Consider the following 16487-nt stretch of genomic DNA (forward strand, 5'->3'; position numbering starts at 1 on the left):
CAGAATATGAATTCTGTTTAAGTCGGGACTGGAAGTTTAAAACTTTCTCCGCTTGTGCAGGAACAGGAGGAGGGAGCATGTGTATGAATGTTTCATATTTATTTTATTTATTAGATTTATATCCTGTCTTTCCCACACCGAAGTTAATACCCAAGGCAGCTTACAAATGCCACATTAAAATGTGCAGTATGCAGAACAACAAAGTCTTAAAATGCTTCCATAAGATACCTGAACCAGGCCAGTATGCTTGCTTTTAAATTACTTGATGTGGTGAGCTGTAAAAATTGAATGGCTTATTTGGAGATGATCGTCTACAGCAAAGGTCTCTAAACTTTTCGGCCGAAGGGCCGCATCAAATATCTGGCGCAGTGTCAAGGGCCAAAAAAAAAAAAATTAAATATAAAATATCTATCCATTAGAGATGGAACTTCGATGAATGAATAAATGGGCTCAAATGTCCAGGATTTCTCCAAACACCAATACAGCCCAAAGCACTCACTTAAACAGACCCTCATTCCCCTACCCCACATGCACAACTCTGGTTGTGTTTGGTCAACTGGGCCAGAGACTCTCAGGGGATCAGAGGTTGGCTGCAGGCCAGATAGAGGCTTACTGCGGGCTGCATCTGGCCCCCTGGCTGGGATTTGGAGACTGCTGGTCTACAGGGTTAATGGCATAACAAGTGGTGATTGTTGGCATGTGAATCAGTTTGAGCCACATGACAGCTGTAATGTGTTTAGTAAACTTCAGTATGGTTCCATTGACTAAAGACTTGTGTCATCTGCATTCTTTGCTTGATGAGATATTTTAAAACTACTGGTTACGGGAGGGTTTTTTTCGATGGTTGTACTGTTTAGTCCAGCAAGACGGCTGTTCTGAATGTTACACCTTTGGGCTCCAGATTCAATAGCAATCCTTGTTTTTGCCCCACCTTTGCAAGAGGAGGAGAGCCAAGAGCAGGTTCAGTGATTTCCTGGGTGGGGTAAAGAAGGAAATAAGCATAAAAAATGATATACCCGAGGTTCTCAGACTGGGGCGTAGTGACACCCCTGTCTGAGGTTCTCTGCCTTTACCTCTTTAAGGGGCAGGAAGAGGGGAATGGAGCGACACGATCCCTAGGATCGTGCTGCTACCAGGGGCTTTTTTTTTTACTTAAATGAGGCAGCAGCAGGTTTCCAGGGGTGCGGGGAGCCCTACAGAAGCCTCTGCAGGGCTCCCCAAGCTGCGGAGAATGTGAAAATAATGATCGTACCGCACTTCCAGTTTTGTGATCACAAACTGAAAGTGGGGTGCAATCATTATTTTCACATTCTCTGTGGCTTGGGGAGCCCTTTGGAGGCTCCATGGGACTACCTGCACCCCTAGGAGCCTGCCGCTCCCTCACGTAAGTAAAAGAAAGCCCCTGACCCCCTGTCAGGATTGCATTGCTCCATTCCCCCCCTGCAAGGACTTAGCTTGGGAGTTTTACTCCAGAGAAGTTTGAGAACCCCTGGTATACCCCGTTGATCCTTACTGCAAGCTCAGTCAGCACAAGATGGTCACCTTGCCTCTTATTTTGTAGTGATTTCTAAGAGGGGACCCATTTTTCCTGATAGAGAGATAGGTGTGAGGGTTGAACATTAAGGGCTTAGTAAGAAAGCAGAATGGGCAAGGACATAAGATGCTTTTCTAGAATGAATTTTATTGCTATCATATGTTTCACCAAACGTTACTTCAGAGATAATGGAAGAGGGAGTTCAGATAAGTTGATATCCTTTGCTTTGAACAGCGACATTATTGTCTGCTCACAAAACTCTGAATAATCCAGAGTGTATCTGCTACAATTTATCTTAAACATTGTTCATTTTGAATTAATTGCTATAATATCATGATTGTGAAATGAGCAGCATTGGTAATACTTATATTCTGTCTTCTAATGTGTGTTCATCAAAGGGGGGTGCACTTACATGACAACTTTGAGGGTTTGCATTCCATTGGTGATGTCTACAGACAGGAAAAAATTTAAGTGGTGAAGTGATGGTGTGATTTTTGCCATCATGAGTCTAGAACCTAGTTATGCATTTCATTGCAAAGTGATGTTTTTGAAGTATTTAGGGGTTTTCACCACTCCTAAATTGAGATTAATTTCTACAAGGTAACTTCCTGATTTGGGGCTGAAGTGAAAACTATTTAGTGTTCATTGTGCAAAATAATATATGTTAAATTGATGAGAGTATGCAATAGCATTCATATAGATGACTGTAAAAACAGTTTTATTAAATGAGTTTTTCCTTCTTTTTAAAATGATTTTTATGAAGACTTTGTGACAATTTTTTGGGCAAATATCACACAGATTTAGCTAGAACTTCATAATTACTAGTTTTAAATAGTGTTAATCGAATATTATCTTTGTCTTATGGAAGTTCATGTATAGAGTAAAGCATATTGAAATAATCTGCAATCCCATCTGAACATCTGAATTCATTTTGTAGAATATGGCATGCAGCTGCATTTAAATTCAAAGCGAAAGCAACTGCAGTACATCGACCTGCTGAATATTACAGTAGGTTTTGAGTTTCATGTTAGTTGGATTTATTGGAGAAAATTGATTTGAGTGCTTCTGCTTTTGGCTGAGTTTTTTAATGTCCGGAAGAAAGGAAATAGGACATGCATATGATGTGACTTTGATGTGTAAAGAAGTTAATTATCTAAACCATCTAACAAATCTTGGCTGGGGAAGTAATTATTTTAAAGGGTACAGGGTGGTCTCATGAACTGTTGGGTTTGTGTAAATAAAATGCAGTGCGCCTATTTGATTTCTAAGTTAAATAACTTGACCACAGAGGAAAGGTGCTAGCTGTAACAAACAATTGCTGTCTTAGTGCCCTTTTCTGGTCTGTGGTTCTGCTCCCAAGTGACTCACTGAATTTTATACGACTGGTTTAATAGTGATCTGGATCTGATGTGATCTGGAATTGAGTCTGTGAACAGAGAACACTAGAGGTTACCTACCAAGGCTAGCAGGGCTGATGTTTGGGGTAAACACTGAGAATGGATGACAATTCAGCAATTAAAGTTTGCCATTAAGGGACATCTCCCTTCCTTCTATTCCTTTCATGAAGCTTGCAGCTTCCCTCTTCTCTTTTTAATTATAGAAATATCTGTAAGGATTAGAGAAATATGCAAAAGGGAAGAAGATCAGTATAGCTCTGTCTGTCTCTGTCTGTCTGTCTATTCTTTCTGGCATCTGAGGTGCTCTGTTTTGGATCCTTTTTGGAGAGAGTAAATACCCCATCTCTTTGGAAAGGCTGAGTACAGCCTGGCCCCTGTAGTCTTGTATAGCTGCTGTTTTTGTTTTGTATTGTATTGACTATTGTGTTTAAGCTGTGTGTGTGTTCTTGTTAGAAGTCTTGAAGAGGCAAGGCAGAAATATTCTTAATAAATTGCCTTCTACTTTCCCACATTTCTTTTGTATCTGGTATGGATCGTCCCACAGCTACGTGGGCACAGTAAGAAGGAAGTAAGATTAACAGGGACTGTTCTGTAGGAATGCAGGACATTGGGAAAGGTTTCATGTAAGAGTTGTGTCTCTTGTCTTTACGTTTAGTTCTACTTACTCTGACCCTTCCACATATCTCTTCTGTAGAGTGCTTCTTGATGGGAATGGCAGTTTTCCAACTGAAGAAATGGACAGTGTGCAGAGGGTATAGGATGAGTTCAGTGTATAATGAAGAAGAGCATGGGGGCATTTGGTGGCTTTGTGAATATGCATTATAATTGCAGGGTAGCAGCTTTTGAAAACAAAAAATGGTACTAATTTATAAAGTACTAATATTTATTTGTTGCAGAATCTTACCAATTTTGTGTCTTTCCTGAACAGCTGCTATTTTAATGGTAATCCTTCACATTAGATATATAATTCTACTTTTTTGCTAATAAGTATTAAAAATAGGCATATTTTCTCTAAAACATTCAAAGAACCCTAGATTAGTGTTTCTCAAACTGTTGGTCAGGACCCACTAGGTGGGTCGTGAGCCAATTTCAGGTGGGTCCCCTTTCCTTTCAATATTTTATTTTTAGTATATTAGACTTGATGCTACCATTGTATGTGACTGCATTTGGGGAAATGTTACAGACCTTTTAACAAGTTACTATGTATATTCTTTTAACATTGATAGTAAATGGGACTTATTCCTGGGTAAGTGTGGGTAGAATTGCAGCCTAGGATTGTTAAAAATGTTCCTTCTCAATGATGTTACTTCTGGTCATGACATCACTTTTGGTGGGTCCTGACAGATTCTCATTCTAAAAAGTGGGTCCTGGTGCTAAAGGAATGAGAACCACTGCCCCTAGACACCTTTGCTTGTAGATCTGGTTGAAATTGTGGAAATTATGCAGACTTTCACATACCAGACTATGTTTATATGGAAGTGAATCTTGCAGAACAATACCTAACATGTATATAGCACTTTTTGTATGCGAAGTACTTGCAATGTATTATCTTATATACTTTTTACAGCAACCCTGTATGGTAAGTATTACCCCCCCAGACTGCAGTTGGGTACTCGAGGCAGTGGAATGTTTTCCCAGACAAATTTGTATAAAATCACAATCCTAAAACAGTTCCTGGGGTCAGTGTAGCCCCATGATCTAGGTTCCTCGGAAGCCCAGTTCTCTTTACCAGCACCTGCATGTGCACTTATTTGCACATGCATGCACTCCTTTTCCATTCCCCCACAGAGGGGAACTCCTTGCCACAGGATGTGTTGATGGCATCTGGCCTAGATGGCTTTATAAAAGGGGATTTGACAAATTTCTGGAGGAAAAATCCATTACGGGTTACAAGCCATGATGTTTATGTGCAACCTCCTGATTGTAGAAATGGGCTATGTCAGAATGCCAGATGCAAGGGAGGGCACCAGGATGCAGGTCTCTTGTTATCTGGTGTGCTCCCTGGGGCATTTGGTGGGCTGCTGTGAGAAACAGGAAGCTGGACTAGATGGGCCTATGGCCTGATCCAGTGAGGCTTTTCTTACGTTCTTATGTTAGAGGGATCTTGAAGGATTTCTCAGTTCTACAAGAATGCTGAGTGTGCCTCTCTGTTTTGATGCTTGATCAGCACTGAGAGTTGCTTTCCAAGATCAGTCCTCTCTGCTTCCTTATCCTGGTAGGGGAAACAGAGAGGAACAGTTTTGTTGGAGAACACTCTTGCTTCAGCACTCTGGCAGTGCTGAGAGAAAGGCACTTTCCCCAATCTCTCTTTTCCCAACTGGGGCAGGTAGGGAAAGGAAATGAAGTGATTGGAGGGTGTCCCTTCCTCAGTGTTTTGGCAAGGGAGGAGTGGCTAAACAACAGAATGAGTTGGTCAGCTGAATGTATGTTCCCGCTGCCTGAATTGGGAGGCTTTAGGGGTCAGCCGTTTGGGCCTCTGGGAGCCTTTACCCCCTCAGCAAGTAGCCAAACTCTGATGCTGCCCTCTCTGTGATGGTGCGGAAGGATTTTTCCCTTTGAAGACTTGTAGGTTATTTTCCTTGCTCTGTAATATGAGACCTGGTTAAAATTCATAAAACTGGTTGTTGTTCAGAGTTAAATTTGTCTCTCCTTGCAGTGCATGAGCAAACAAATTCTCTTGCTTAAACTGCCTGGATTGATTCAGTAAGCTGTTGCTTGCTGCTAATGCCTTTTGTACACACTGGCTTCTCCTCTCTGTCATTGCGACACACTGTTGTCTGGTTCTCATAGTTATTAAGGGATTGTGCAATAACAGTTTTAGACAAAAGCACTTGTGAGTATGCCATGGCACAGTACTTTCTCATTATAGGAAGCAGGACCTAGGAGAGGGGGGTAAAGGGGGTAATTTGTACCCAGGCCCAGGGTCAGAAGGGGGGCCCAGGAGCCAATTGAGGGGGCCCAGAAATTTCCTGGGATCTGACATTTTTCTATCAGACTTGTTGCCCATACGGGATGCTGGGGACAGTACCATGACCAGGGATGCTGGGAACACTACTGATGCCACATGGGTGTGTAGACCTGGGCTCCTAAGACTTTTCCAGCTGTGTCTACTCTCCACTCACCCTGCTTTGCCCCTCCCTCCCATTCAACTCGCTGGTCACTGCACTCTCCTGCTCTGTTTCATCTCTCCCCCGTTGCAAAAGGACCCAAAAGAAACTTTGTACCCCCTGATATAATCCCTTTCAGAGGCCCTGATAGGAAGTATAAGATTTCAAGAGCTAGATGATTGTATTGTGAGGCTTGCAGCCTGACCCCATGCATAGCTGAGTATTCCTAAGCTTTTTGGCCTTAGGTATACCTATATCTTATTCTTAGAATTGAGTTGTTAACAAATTGGTAGAAGCAGCATAATTGCTGGCAGAATAATTTGTTAAATATATGCTCAGTGTTGTTAGAACTTTGAAATTGTTTTGTAATTGTGATACAGTTGTGCCTCGGCATCTGCGGGGGTTTGGTTCTGGGACTTCCTGCTGATACCAAAAAAGTGTTAAATAAAATAAAAGCATAAAAATAAAATAAAGTCCCTTTACAATCGTGGTTTAAAAGCAGCTGTTCTTGCTGTTGTAGAGAGGCACTGAGCAATCAGATTTGCAAGTGACCTTCTGCCTTTGCCTGGCTTGCTTAAGGATGGAATGCCGAGAGAGGTCGCTCTGACTGCCTCTCTACAGCAGTATGAAAAGTAATGCTTTTTAAAGGGATGTACAGATTTTAAAGGGATGCCTTTTTTCCTCTTTCCTAGAGATCAGCACGTTCCTTCTCATTTGCAGTGGCTGTATATAAAAACTGACTGACTCATCAATGCCCAGCCCAAACCCCTGGACCTAGAAGCAAAAATTCGGGGAGTACATTCCTTCTGTTTTGTAAGGACCTGGTAAGAAGGAATTTTTAGAAATTCAACTCCTTAAGGAGTAAAATATATTTTCATGGATTCCTCAGTACCTCAAAAGCTAAATGAGATATCAAATGGGTTTTTTCTTACAAAGGTTACCCATACAAATGCTTAAAAACATCATTCAGGATTTCGCCCTAATCAACCCTTAAAGAGGCGTATCTAAATTCAGGGGTGAATTATAAAACTCTTACTATTACTTAGGCCTGGCTGACTTTTTCCCCTGTGCTCCTGCCTGAGAGAGACCTGTGGTCTACATGGCAACTGAGCCCAGGCCGGCCCTTTTAACTTAACCCCTTTTAAGTCAGTATGGCAAGGAGAAGTAACAGTAAAATAACAGAAAAATAACAATCATTTTAGTGTTCAATGTGAAGTTCTCCTACCCCAAGATTTTGACCAGCCTTACTCCTGAGAACTTGTGCTATCTCCAGCCCTTGCTCTGCTTATCCCTGTTTTCCAGTGAGAGGAAGGGGCACTAGCTTGAGAGTTGCGCGACACTGTCTAGCTTCCCTCACCAGAGGCATTTCTCTGCTTATCTCTGTGATCCAGTGAGAGAAAAGTTAGGGAGAGGCACTGGCTTGAGAGTTGTGTGGTTCCTCAACATCCTCAACCCTCCTGGCTTCCCAGCTCCCAAGCATCTCCTCAAAGTGGGGGCTCCAGTAATGTTGCTTCAAAACCTCAACCCACCCAAATTCCGCTGTGGCACCAGGTTATGAGTTAAAGCCATCCATGGGAATGTCATCGAGGCCACAGTGTTCACTGGCTGTGCTAGGAGTGGGGCTGCGGAGTCGATCTTCATACCATGCATACCCTTTGAGTTCAAGAGGCTGCAGTTCCCCCTCAAGGTCTGCTTTGCTATGACCATCAACACATCCCAAGTGGCAGGGATTGACTTGATGGAAGACTGTTTCTCAGACTTGTTTTGCTTCTCATAACAAGTTCTACGTGGCCTGCTCCAGAGTGAGCTCACTCAGCAGCCAAATGATTCTAGCTCCTGAGGCAAGAACAACCAATGTGGTCTACAAAGAGTTTCTTAAGTAGAGAACCAAAGGTTACAGGTATTTTTCGCTACAATCTTCTCTTTACTATTTCTTTATCAAATGTTACATTTTGAATTTTACTTCATCATTTTTCTCCATCAACATGCTTTGCTTTATTCAAACTACACATACTTTTCTCAATTTGTTTTCCTTTACTTCTGCGAATACCTTTGTGAAGCATGGGTTCAATGCTGTTATAGCACAAAACCAGTTCAAATTACAAAAATAACCATTTCTTAAACAAAAAAATCAATTGAACCATGTCTTTCAATAACACAGGCCAACACACATTTTACTTCCTTAAACGTTTCACCAATTCCTGGGTATATTTGGGGTGCCGATTCAAAAAATGGCATCTGTTTTGCCCTATCACGCCTAGTTTTGGAGACACGGCATAGCCTCTTTAGTGAATGGTTGAAGTATCTTCCTCATGAGGAAGCCTACACCATGGCTTCCTCATGAGGAAGCTGCTTGAACCATTCACTAATGAGGCTATAAAAACTAGGCGTAGTAGGGCAAAACAGATGCCATTTTTTGAATCGGCACCCCAAATTCATATCCAACCGCCATAAAGTTTGGGAAAAACTTTTCTGACCCTCAATTTTGTAGGCCTGTGTAATTAGTGTTGTCTGACATGGAGTCATTGTGTTAAATTTCAGTTGTTCTTTGCAATCAAAGGAAAGTTTATTGGAGTCAGAATGGATTTTAAATAGTTAAATACCATAACAAAGCAGGTATCACCCTAGTCTGTGCCTAAAAAAATCCGTGTATAACAAGGTTGGACCTGTAGTCTTGCTTGTTGGAAGTATGACAGGATGTGAGTTAAATCTACACAGCAATATTGGGTGTGGGTATAGGGGTTAATCTTTACCAGTTGGGGAGCTGTTACCTGTTTCTAGTTAATAGGCTTGTGGGTTGCTGTCTCCTACTTTGATCTGACTTCTCATTAGCTTCTTGTCTTAATGTGTTACGTCTCTCTGACTACGTAGTTCTTGGTGCATGAGCTACACTAGAAACTGGATATGTTGTGCCCCGTTGATTTTGCTGGACTCTTGGAAGCTTTTAATACTATTCATCATAGTATTGTTCTTTTTTTATTAGTTTTTTATTAACTCGCACAGACATCTCACATTACACCACAAACATCAACGTGCAGGACACCATATACCAATTTGGTTAATACATCATTCTGCTTTTCCTAGTCTGCTATTCTTCTACTTTTACCACTCATTAACCTAAAAAATAATAATAATGAGGAATATATTTAATCATCATAGTATCATTCTGAGCTTCCTTGTCAGGATGTTGCATGAACCATATTTGCTCTAGTTTCTGTTGTGTCTGGAGGGCAGGTCATAAAAGGTATTGCTGGGATACAGATGCTCAACTCAGTCATTTGTAATAAGAGTCTGCTTAAGCCATTCCTGCCCAGCTTTGCATATATGCAGCAGGGATCAAATGTGTACACCTGTGGACTGGGCAAAAATGGGGTAAGGACAGGCCTTGATTGCACCCAATGCAATCTGTGTGAGGTTGCCTTTGAAAAGTGTTCAGGATGATGTGCCATAGTGTAAACAAAGGCCTGCTCTGGAGAATGTTATTCAGTCCTTGGCACCTGGTTTGTTTCTGAGCACAATTCAAAGTGTTGATCATTCTTTAGAATCCCTAAATGGTGGTGATGGTGATGGGGGAATCAGGGTGTTTAAAGGACCACTTGCTCTTTCCCATCCATTGAGTAATTAGGAATAGTCTCTGCTCTGTGTCCCAACCACCAGAAGTGTGGTTGATGGGAACATGACTTTTCTGTTGCAACGCACAGGTTGTTGAACTATCTTCTCACAGAGGCTTGTCTGACTTATTTCCTCTTTACCTTTGACACTTGTCATTGATAAACAACATGTCTTTTTGACATTTCTTCAGTATTAGTTCTGCTAATTGACTGGTTTTGTTGCAGTTCTTTGGGCTACAAGATTCTATGAGATCTGTATTCTAAATGAAATGTAATTTTTTGTATTTATGCTCCCCCCCTATGCTGCTTTGTGAGTTAATGGTTGCAAAATCAATCTATACATTGTGATGTTTGTAAAAGCATGCCCAGATCCATGGTGGCTGTGACAAGGCTGGTATTTATATGGAGAGGCTTGGGGGGGGGGAAGAAACCTAAAATTTAGTGGCACTAGCCAGTTAGGTGGGAAATATTCTGGATTTTTTTAGCATAAACCCATATTTTATGTGCAGAAGTATCCCTGGTGGCTGGGATTTTATAGACTCGTACATATCTATCTAATAAACGTTTGTTATAGCAGTCAAGTTATTTATCAATCAATAATCAATAATAATACCTTTATTGGCATATACAAGTTATTTATCTATAGCAGTTCTCTAAAAACAAAATCAAGTAATGGTAAGTTGGTAGCTGAACTGTTACACAGGGATAGGAAAGACAAACCTTAAAAAAATGAGAGAAAAAAATGATTCCTTCTTGAGGGTGGCACATGTAAGAGTGAGGGATTCAGTCCAAATGCTACCATAGTTTGAACAATACTACATGACTAGTTTCCAGTCTAGTAGTGAGGTAATCATGGTAGTGATGAGTGCTCAGTTTCCTATGATGGAAGGAAAACTTTATGGAGACCCTGTAAAGAGCAGGTGGGGCCATGTGGCTAGGAAATGGCCATGTGGTTTGCTTGTTTGAAGTACTGACAGATGCTCGCGAGGTTGGAACTTTGATGGGACCTGGACATACAGTATGTGGAAAAGGATAACTCGATTTAATTTCAAAAGGTCTGTTGGGAAAATATTTTACAGTAAAATCTTACTTCATGACCTGGTCTCTTGCATCATATTCGGTGTTCATACTTCCTATCATTTGTGTAATGCAGGGGGAAAAAGCATATTAAGCATCCTGAATGAACGAGAAGAGCTGTTGACCTTTCATTTTTAAAAAGATTTAATCATGCATTTAAAATCAGAATGGTGAATAAATGTGGCACAATACTAGGTGCTATAATCCTTTTTACAGTGAATTTTATGCTTTAGGAAATGTGTCTGGGTAAAAGGTAAAACTGGCAAATATAAGATCATTTTAAATTTAAGAAGGTTGACTGAGTGTAGATGATACTAACGTGTGCTTTTCATTCTTAAAACTGTATAGTATGTAAAAATAAACAGATGTTGAATAAATGAAGGTTTACCAGAACCTTGCAAGTCAGACAAGATTAGTGGAGTGGAATTGGCATTTCCAGTTCTGATAGTAAGTTGTTTGATGACTGCCATTGAAGTCCAAATAATCTATATGTAGAAATAAACTGTCATATATAAATGGAATATCTGACCATTTTTTATTTGAAAGTATGCAGATCATGAACTTGTGCCCTTAACTACAGTTTATTTTGTTTAGCATATTCTGTCCCTACAAATGTTGTTGGTGTTATGTAAATGCTGTTCATTTGTAGTAGTCATGTATGCAGCCTGTTCTGTAGCAGTTAAAGAAAGTGTTGCGGCTTTTACTATGGCCGTTAATGCTAATATTTAAAAAATGCAATACTAGCTGTGGTCTCTCCTTTAGCTGAGACCAGTTGATGTCTAGTAGTAAAAGACAAGGAATGGGGGGAGGTTTTTTTGTAAATGAAAAAGAGCAAGAGTCTTGTGGGTGGGTATGTTGTGGACTGTAAAGAGAGAAGAGAACATTGAGGACAAGTAGTTCTAATAACAGAATTATTTAATCTTTTTTCTATTTTAGTATGAAATTAAGCATTAATCTTTTTTCTATTAATTTTAGTATGAAATTGAGCTTCATCTTACAGGAAAAGCATATCTTTGCTATCAGTCATTATTTGAAGAATAGTTTATACTTTAATGGACCATTTTCTGACAAATCCATCTCACATTGTTCTATTTGTTGGAATTTCTCTTTTCAAAAAGTTGTCAGTTGTAGAAGGATGCCTAGTTCAGGTCCATTTTTCAACCAACAGTTTTAAAAAATAATTTCCTTTGTTCTAATTCCATAGTAAGCATACATTTAAATTGAATTCTTTTTGTAAGTTCACTTTCATTCGTGTGATTTCTTGCTTGCCTTTTTTTTTGTACTACTACTAATAATACAGGTATTTATATACCGCCTTTCTTGGTCTTTATTCAAGACTTTATTCAAGGTGGTTTACATAGGCAGGCGTTATTTAAATCCCCATAGGGATTTTTACAATTGAAAGAAGGTTCTATCTTTCAAGAACCACAACATTCAGATGTTTCATTCTGATCTGGTTTCACATTCTGGCCTCCATCCTCCCACGCTCAGAGCAGATGGAATAGCTCAGCTTCAGCTTGTCAGCTGCTTCAAGGTCGCACCGTGCCAGTGGCCTCGAACTGGCGACCTTGTGGATGTTATCTTCAGGCAAATGGAGGCTCTGCCCTTTAGACCAGACCTCCTGCCCTCCTACTAGGTGACTTCTGTTGCCTAAGGGAAAGATGATAAATCTGTTCCATTCTGAAGTTTATAAACTCTTATTCAATATTACAGAACTGATCGCAGTATTTTGAAGAATGCATGGTGTTTTAATTTGTTATTTTCCCAGTGTGTTATATACTAATGTGTATTGGTTTTTTATCCTTTGTTCAGATGAGCAGTACCGGAGCTGTCCCAATGTCAGCCGTTATCCCATCAAGCAGTGGAAGAGGGGCTGGGAAAGCAACAAACTTTACTCCTGAACTGCAAAGTATGATGTAAGTATAGTTTTGTTCCCATATCTTATTCTATCCATGTATCGCTTAATTGGGAAGAGAATAGTCAAGGACAAGAAAGATTTGTCCAATACACATTGATCTAATATTGTAAAGTTTGGAAATTGTTTTCGAAAGTTCCAAGTAACATAGTAGGGACTCTTCATTAACCCTGATAATTCATGTAGTTAAAATGAACTTACTGATAAAGAAGCACAGATGGTTCTGTATTTTAAAGTGTGCCATATCCATGTTTTCTGTTCAATGTAACAAGTAAGACTTTGTTTTTTTCCCCTAAAAGCGACTAATAGTAGTTCTACAGTTTTTTCGTTAAGCAGAATGGTGCATATCTGATGAGATAATGCCTTTTGTGACAGAATTCCACAATTGGAGATTTTACTCCTGATAATAAGCATATTCATTACAAGAAGGAGTGATTTATTGTAAAATGCTTGGGGTCCTAGAAATTCTGCTTTGTGATGAGAAGGAAAGGGGGTGTTTGTGTTTTGTCTTGAAATATCTAGATTATTTTTTATAAAGATGAAGTATATGGGCTTACATCAGGAAGATTTCAATACTTAAAGCTTGATTAGTTGCCTTCTACAATGGGCCAGGCTACAAATCTTGATTTGGTAGAAGGCAGACTATTAATCAGAGAGGTTGACATGCCAACACATGGTATTTTCTCTTTTATATAGGTTCAAGATGCATGGATCTGCAGAGAGTAGGGAGAACTCAAGTTAATGAGCTCTTCTTTTCCTACGGATCATTATTTCTGATTTATCAAGCACTTCAAAAATAATATTCAGCTCCAAACTAAGATGGTGATCTTTTCATGGAGCTGCACAGAGAGATCTGGGCAGGTTATGATACTCCATATCACATATTGGTCTCGGTTGGTTCTTGGTTTTAGCTCTCAGCTGGTGGTTCTAGTTTTGATTGATATTTCAGTTTTGTTTTAATTTTATCTTTGATGACTTAGTATAGTCTTGGCAAGCCATTTTGAGGGGCCCTTCAGGGAAAGAAAGGTGGGATAAAAGTCGTTTGACTGTACAATCTATTTAGTAGTAGAAATTGACCTTTGCATGCAATAATTTCTGTTAGCAGATACATTTATGTAGCTATGTGTAACTGTGTACTGTGATTTCTTGTAGCAGTGCTAACTTGAGGTAATGTGTATAGAAGTATTATTATGCCCATCCCATAGAAGAGAATTGCATGAATTTTTCTTTTCCATGATGGGACAAAGGTGTTGTTATAGCACTAAAGGACAGCATCCAACTTCCTAAGTAGGTAATAATTTGTATCCATTCAAAGCCTCGACTTGTTTCTCTAAATGGTTTAATTATGTCAGAATTGCACAATAGATAAATGATTATGGTCTAGTTAAAATTGCTGTTTATCCAAAAATACAGTTTGGACAGCTTACACTGCTGTTGCTTTTTAGAAAACCTTTAAAACTTAAGGACATATGAAGTTGCTATCTTTTTTTAAATAGATAAATTAGCATGATACTTAATGCTTTGCTACGGTATTCACTACTTTAAATCTATTTTGACTCCAAAAAACTTTCCTTTGACTGCAATGAACAATTGAAATTTAGCTCAACTACCCCATGTCAGGCAGCACCCTGTAATTATTGAGAGTCATGGGTCCAGCACGTTTTTTTGTTTAAGTCACAGTGGTTCTCAGACTGGTGGGTTGCAGCAGAGTTTGGTTGGGTTGAGGTTTTGAAGCAACATTACTGGAGCCCCCACTTTGAGGAGATGCTTGGGAGCTGGGAAGCCAGGAGGGTTGAAGATGTTGAGGAACCACACAACTCTCAAGCCAGTGCCTCTCCCTAACTTTTCTCTCACTGGATCACAGAGATAAGCAGAGCAATGCCTCTGGTGAGGGAAGCTAGACTGTGTCGCGCAACTCTCAAGCTAGTGCCCCTTCCTCTCACTGGAAAACAGGAATAAGCAAAGCAAAGGCTGACGATAGCACAAGTTCTCAGGAGTAAGGCTGGTCAAAATCTTGGGATAAGAGGACTTCACACTGAGCCAGAAATACACACCATTTTACTGTTCAGAGTAAACACTAAAATGATTGTTATTTTTCTGTTATTTTACTGTTACTTCTCCTTGCCATACTGACTTAATAAGGGTTAAGTTGAAAGGGCCGGCCTGGGCTCAGTTGCATTGTAAGCCACAGGTCTCTCTCAGGAAGCAGCACAGGGGAAAAAGCCAGCCAGACCTAAGTAATAGGAAGGGGTCTATAATTCACCCCCAAATTTAGATTCACCCCTTTAGGGGTTGATTAGGGCAAAATCCTGAATGATGTTTTTAAGCATTTGTGTGGGTAACCTTTGTTAAGCAAAAGATCAGTCGATATCTCATCAGGCCTAAGAGATATTGAGGAATCAGTGAAAAAAACATTTTACCTCTTTTTACTCCCTTAGAGCAGTGGTACTCAAACTTTTCCGGCCAGTGGCTCCCTTGACCCCCTCCCCCCGTGGCTGTTGGACATGACTCCCCATCATGTTCCTGAGGGTTGGAAGTGATGTCATTAAACAGGGAGTGGCCAGAAATATTAACTATATTAACATTAATTATATTAATCATATCATTAATTAAATGCAGATCTTAAAAATATATTATTAATACCCAGCAGTATACATGCTTTATAACACGATGCTGGTAGATTTTGCCTGGTCCAGGAAGACTCATTTTTTTAACTTTGTAAGCATACCAATGGAACTGTTGTATCAAATGAACTTTGTGCACAACCAGTCTGACCAACATGACAAACACTCACCCCTATGGACCCCAATCCAACTAGTCATTTCTCCCATTCTCCTTGGATAGGATTGAACCCTTTATTAATTTAATGAAATTTTTCCAGCAGCTGGTGGGGAAAACAAAAATAGACCATGAAAATATATCAGAGCTGATAAGGGTTTGGTTAGGAGTCTGATTTGTCTCCTATACTAGGAAATTTACTCAAGCCTATGCATGTCTACTCAGAAGTAAGTCCCATTAGAGTCAATGGGGATTACTCCCAGGAAAGTGTGGATAGGTTTGGGCTAGCAATCACCTCATCAATGGCTGATAAGTATTCCCTTCAAATAGCAAGATTCATCACTTTAAAAATACAGCCTTTCCTCTTCAGTCAAACAACAAGATTAATAAATCACTTTAAAAACAGTCCCCTTTTTCTGCTCCTGGCCAAGTAAAGTGTGTGCTTCTCTCCCCCCCCCTTTGCCAACTGCATGGAAACAGCTTTAAGACCCCTGGTGACGGGTAAAGTAGGAAGCATTTTATTTGGGGAGGGGGAGGAAAGCGGAAGGTTTGGAGATCGAATGGGGGGAGTGGAAGAGGGAGGGGGTTGAAAAGAGAGATTTCACTTTGATGAGAAGCGATCCCAGGCTGGGAATTAGGAACCAACCAGACAAGGATCAAGGAGGGTTTCTTTCTGACAGTCAGCAAGGACAAGGACTGCAAAATGAGCATGCTTAGTACTTGCCAGATGGGGGTTGGAGTCAAAGAGCTTTGGAAACAACATGCAGTGAACACAGAAGGTGGCAGCCTAGGAGTGGAGGGAGAAGAGGGTGGGGCGGCAGCAGCCACTCTCGGAGGGAGCAGCTGAGCAACTCTGAAGCAACTCTTCTGCTTTAAAAAAAAGCGCAGAAGAAGGGCTCATATTCTGCCCAGGAGTGTGACTGTATCGCTGCGAGAGGACATCCCATGCCTCCCGTTTGAGTTCCTGGCGCCTCCCTAAAGAGCCTCAGTTTGAATAACACTGCCCTTAGGAGTTGAATTTCTAAAAATTCCTTCTTACTGGGTCCTTACATCATGGAAGGAATATAC

At 40.3% G+C, this 16487-nt stretch overlaps 2 protein-coding genes across 4 annotated transcripts in view; one reads left to right on the forward strand and one right to left on the reverse strand.

Annotated features, from left to right (window-relative positions):
• The window catches only part of RUNX2 (RUNX family transcription factor 2), a 233639-nt gene that overhangs the window by 182570 nt on the left and 34582 nt on the right, over positions 1-16487 (reverse strand). The gene's annotated exons all lie outside the window — the stretch shown is intronic.
• Positions 1-16487, forward strand: part of SUPT3H (SPT3 homolog, SAGA and STAGA complex component) — a 337879-nt gene that overhangs the window by 17534 nt on the left and 303858 nt on the right. The window contains exon 2 of one of the 2 annotated variants that reach the window (XM_066637648.1): positions 12539-12642. In XM_066637648.1, the coding sequence (XP_066493745.1) occupies positions 12539-12642 (104 nt within the window). Of the gene's footprint in view, positions 1-12538; positions 12643-16487 lie in introns of those variants that run through there. The other variant, XM_066637730.1, reaches the window with a different exon arrangement.

Source organism: Tiliqua scincoides, chromosome 1 (genome assembly GCF_035046505.1).
Source record: "Tiliqua scincoides isolate rTilSci1 chromosome 1, rTilSci1.hap2, whole genome shotgun sequence".
NCBI lineage: Eukaryota > Metazoa > Chordata > Lepidosauria > Squamata > Scincidae > Tiliqua > Tiliqua scincoides.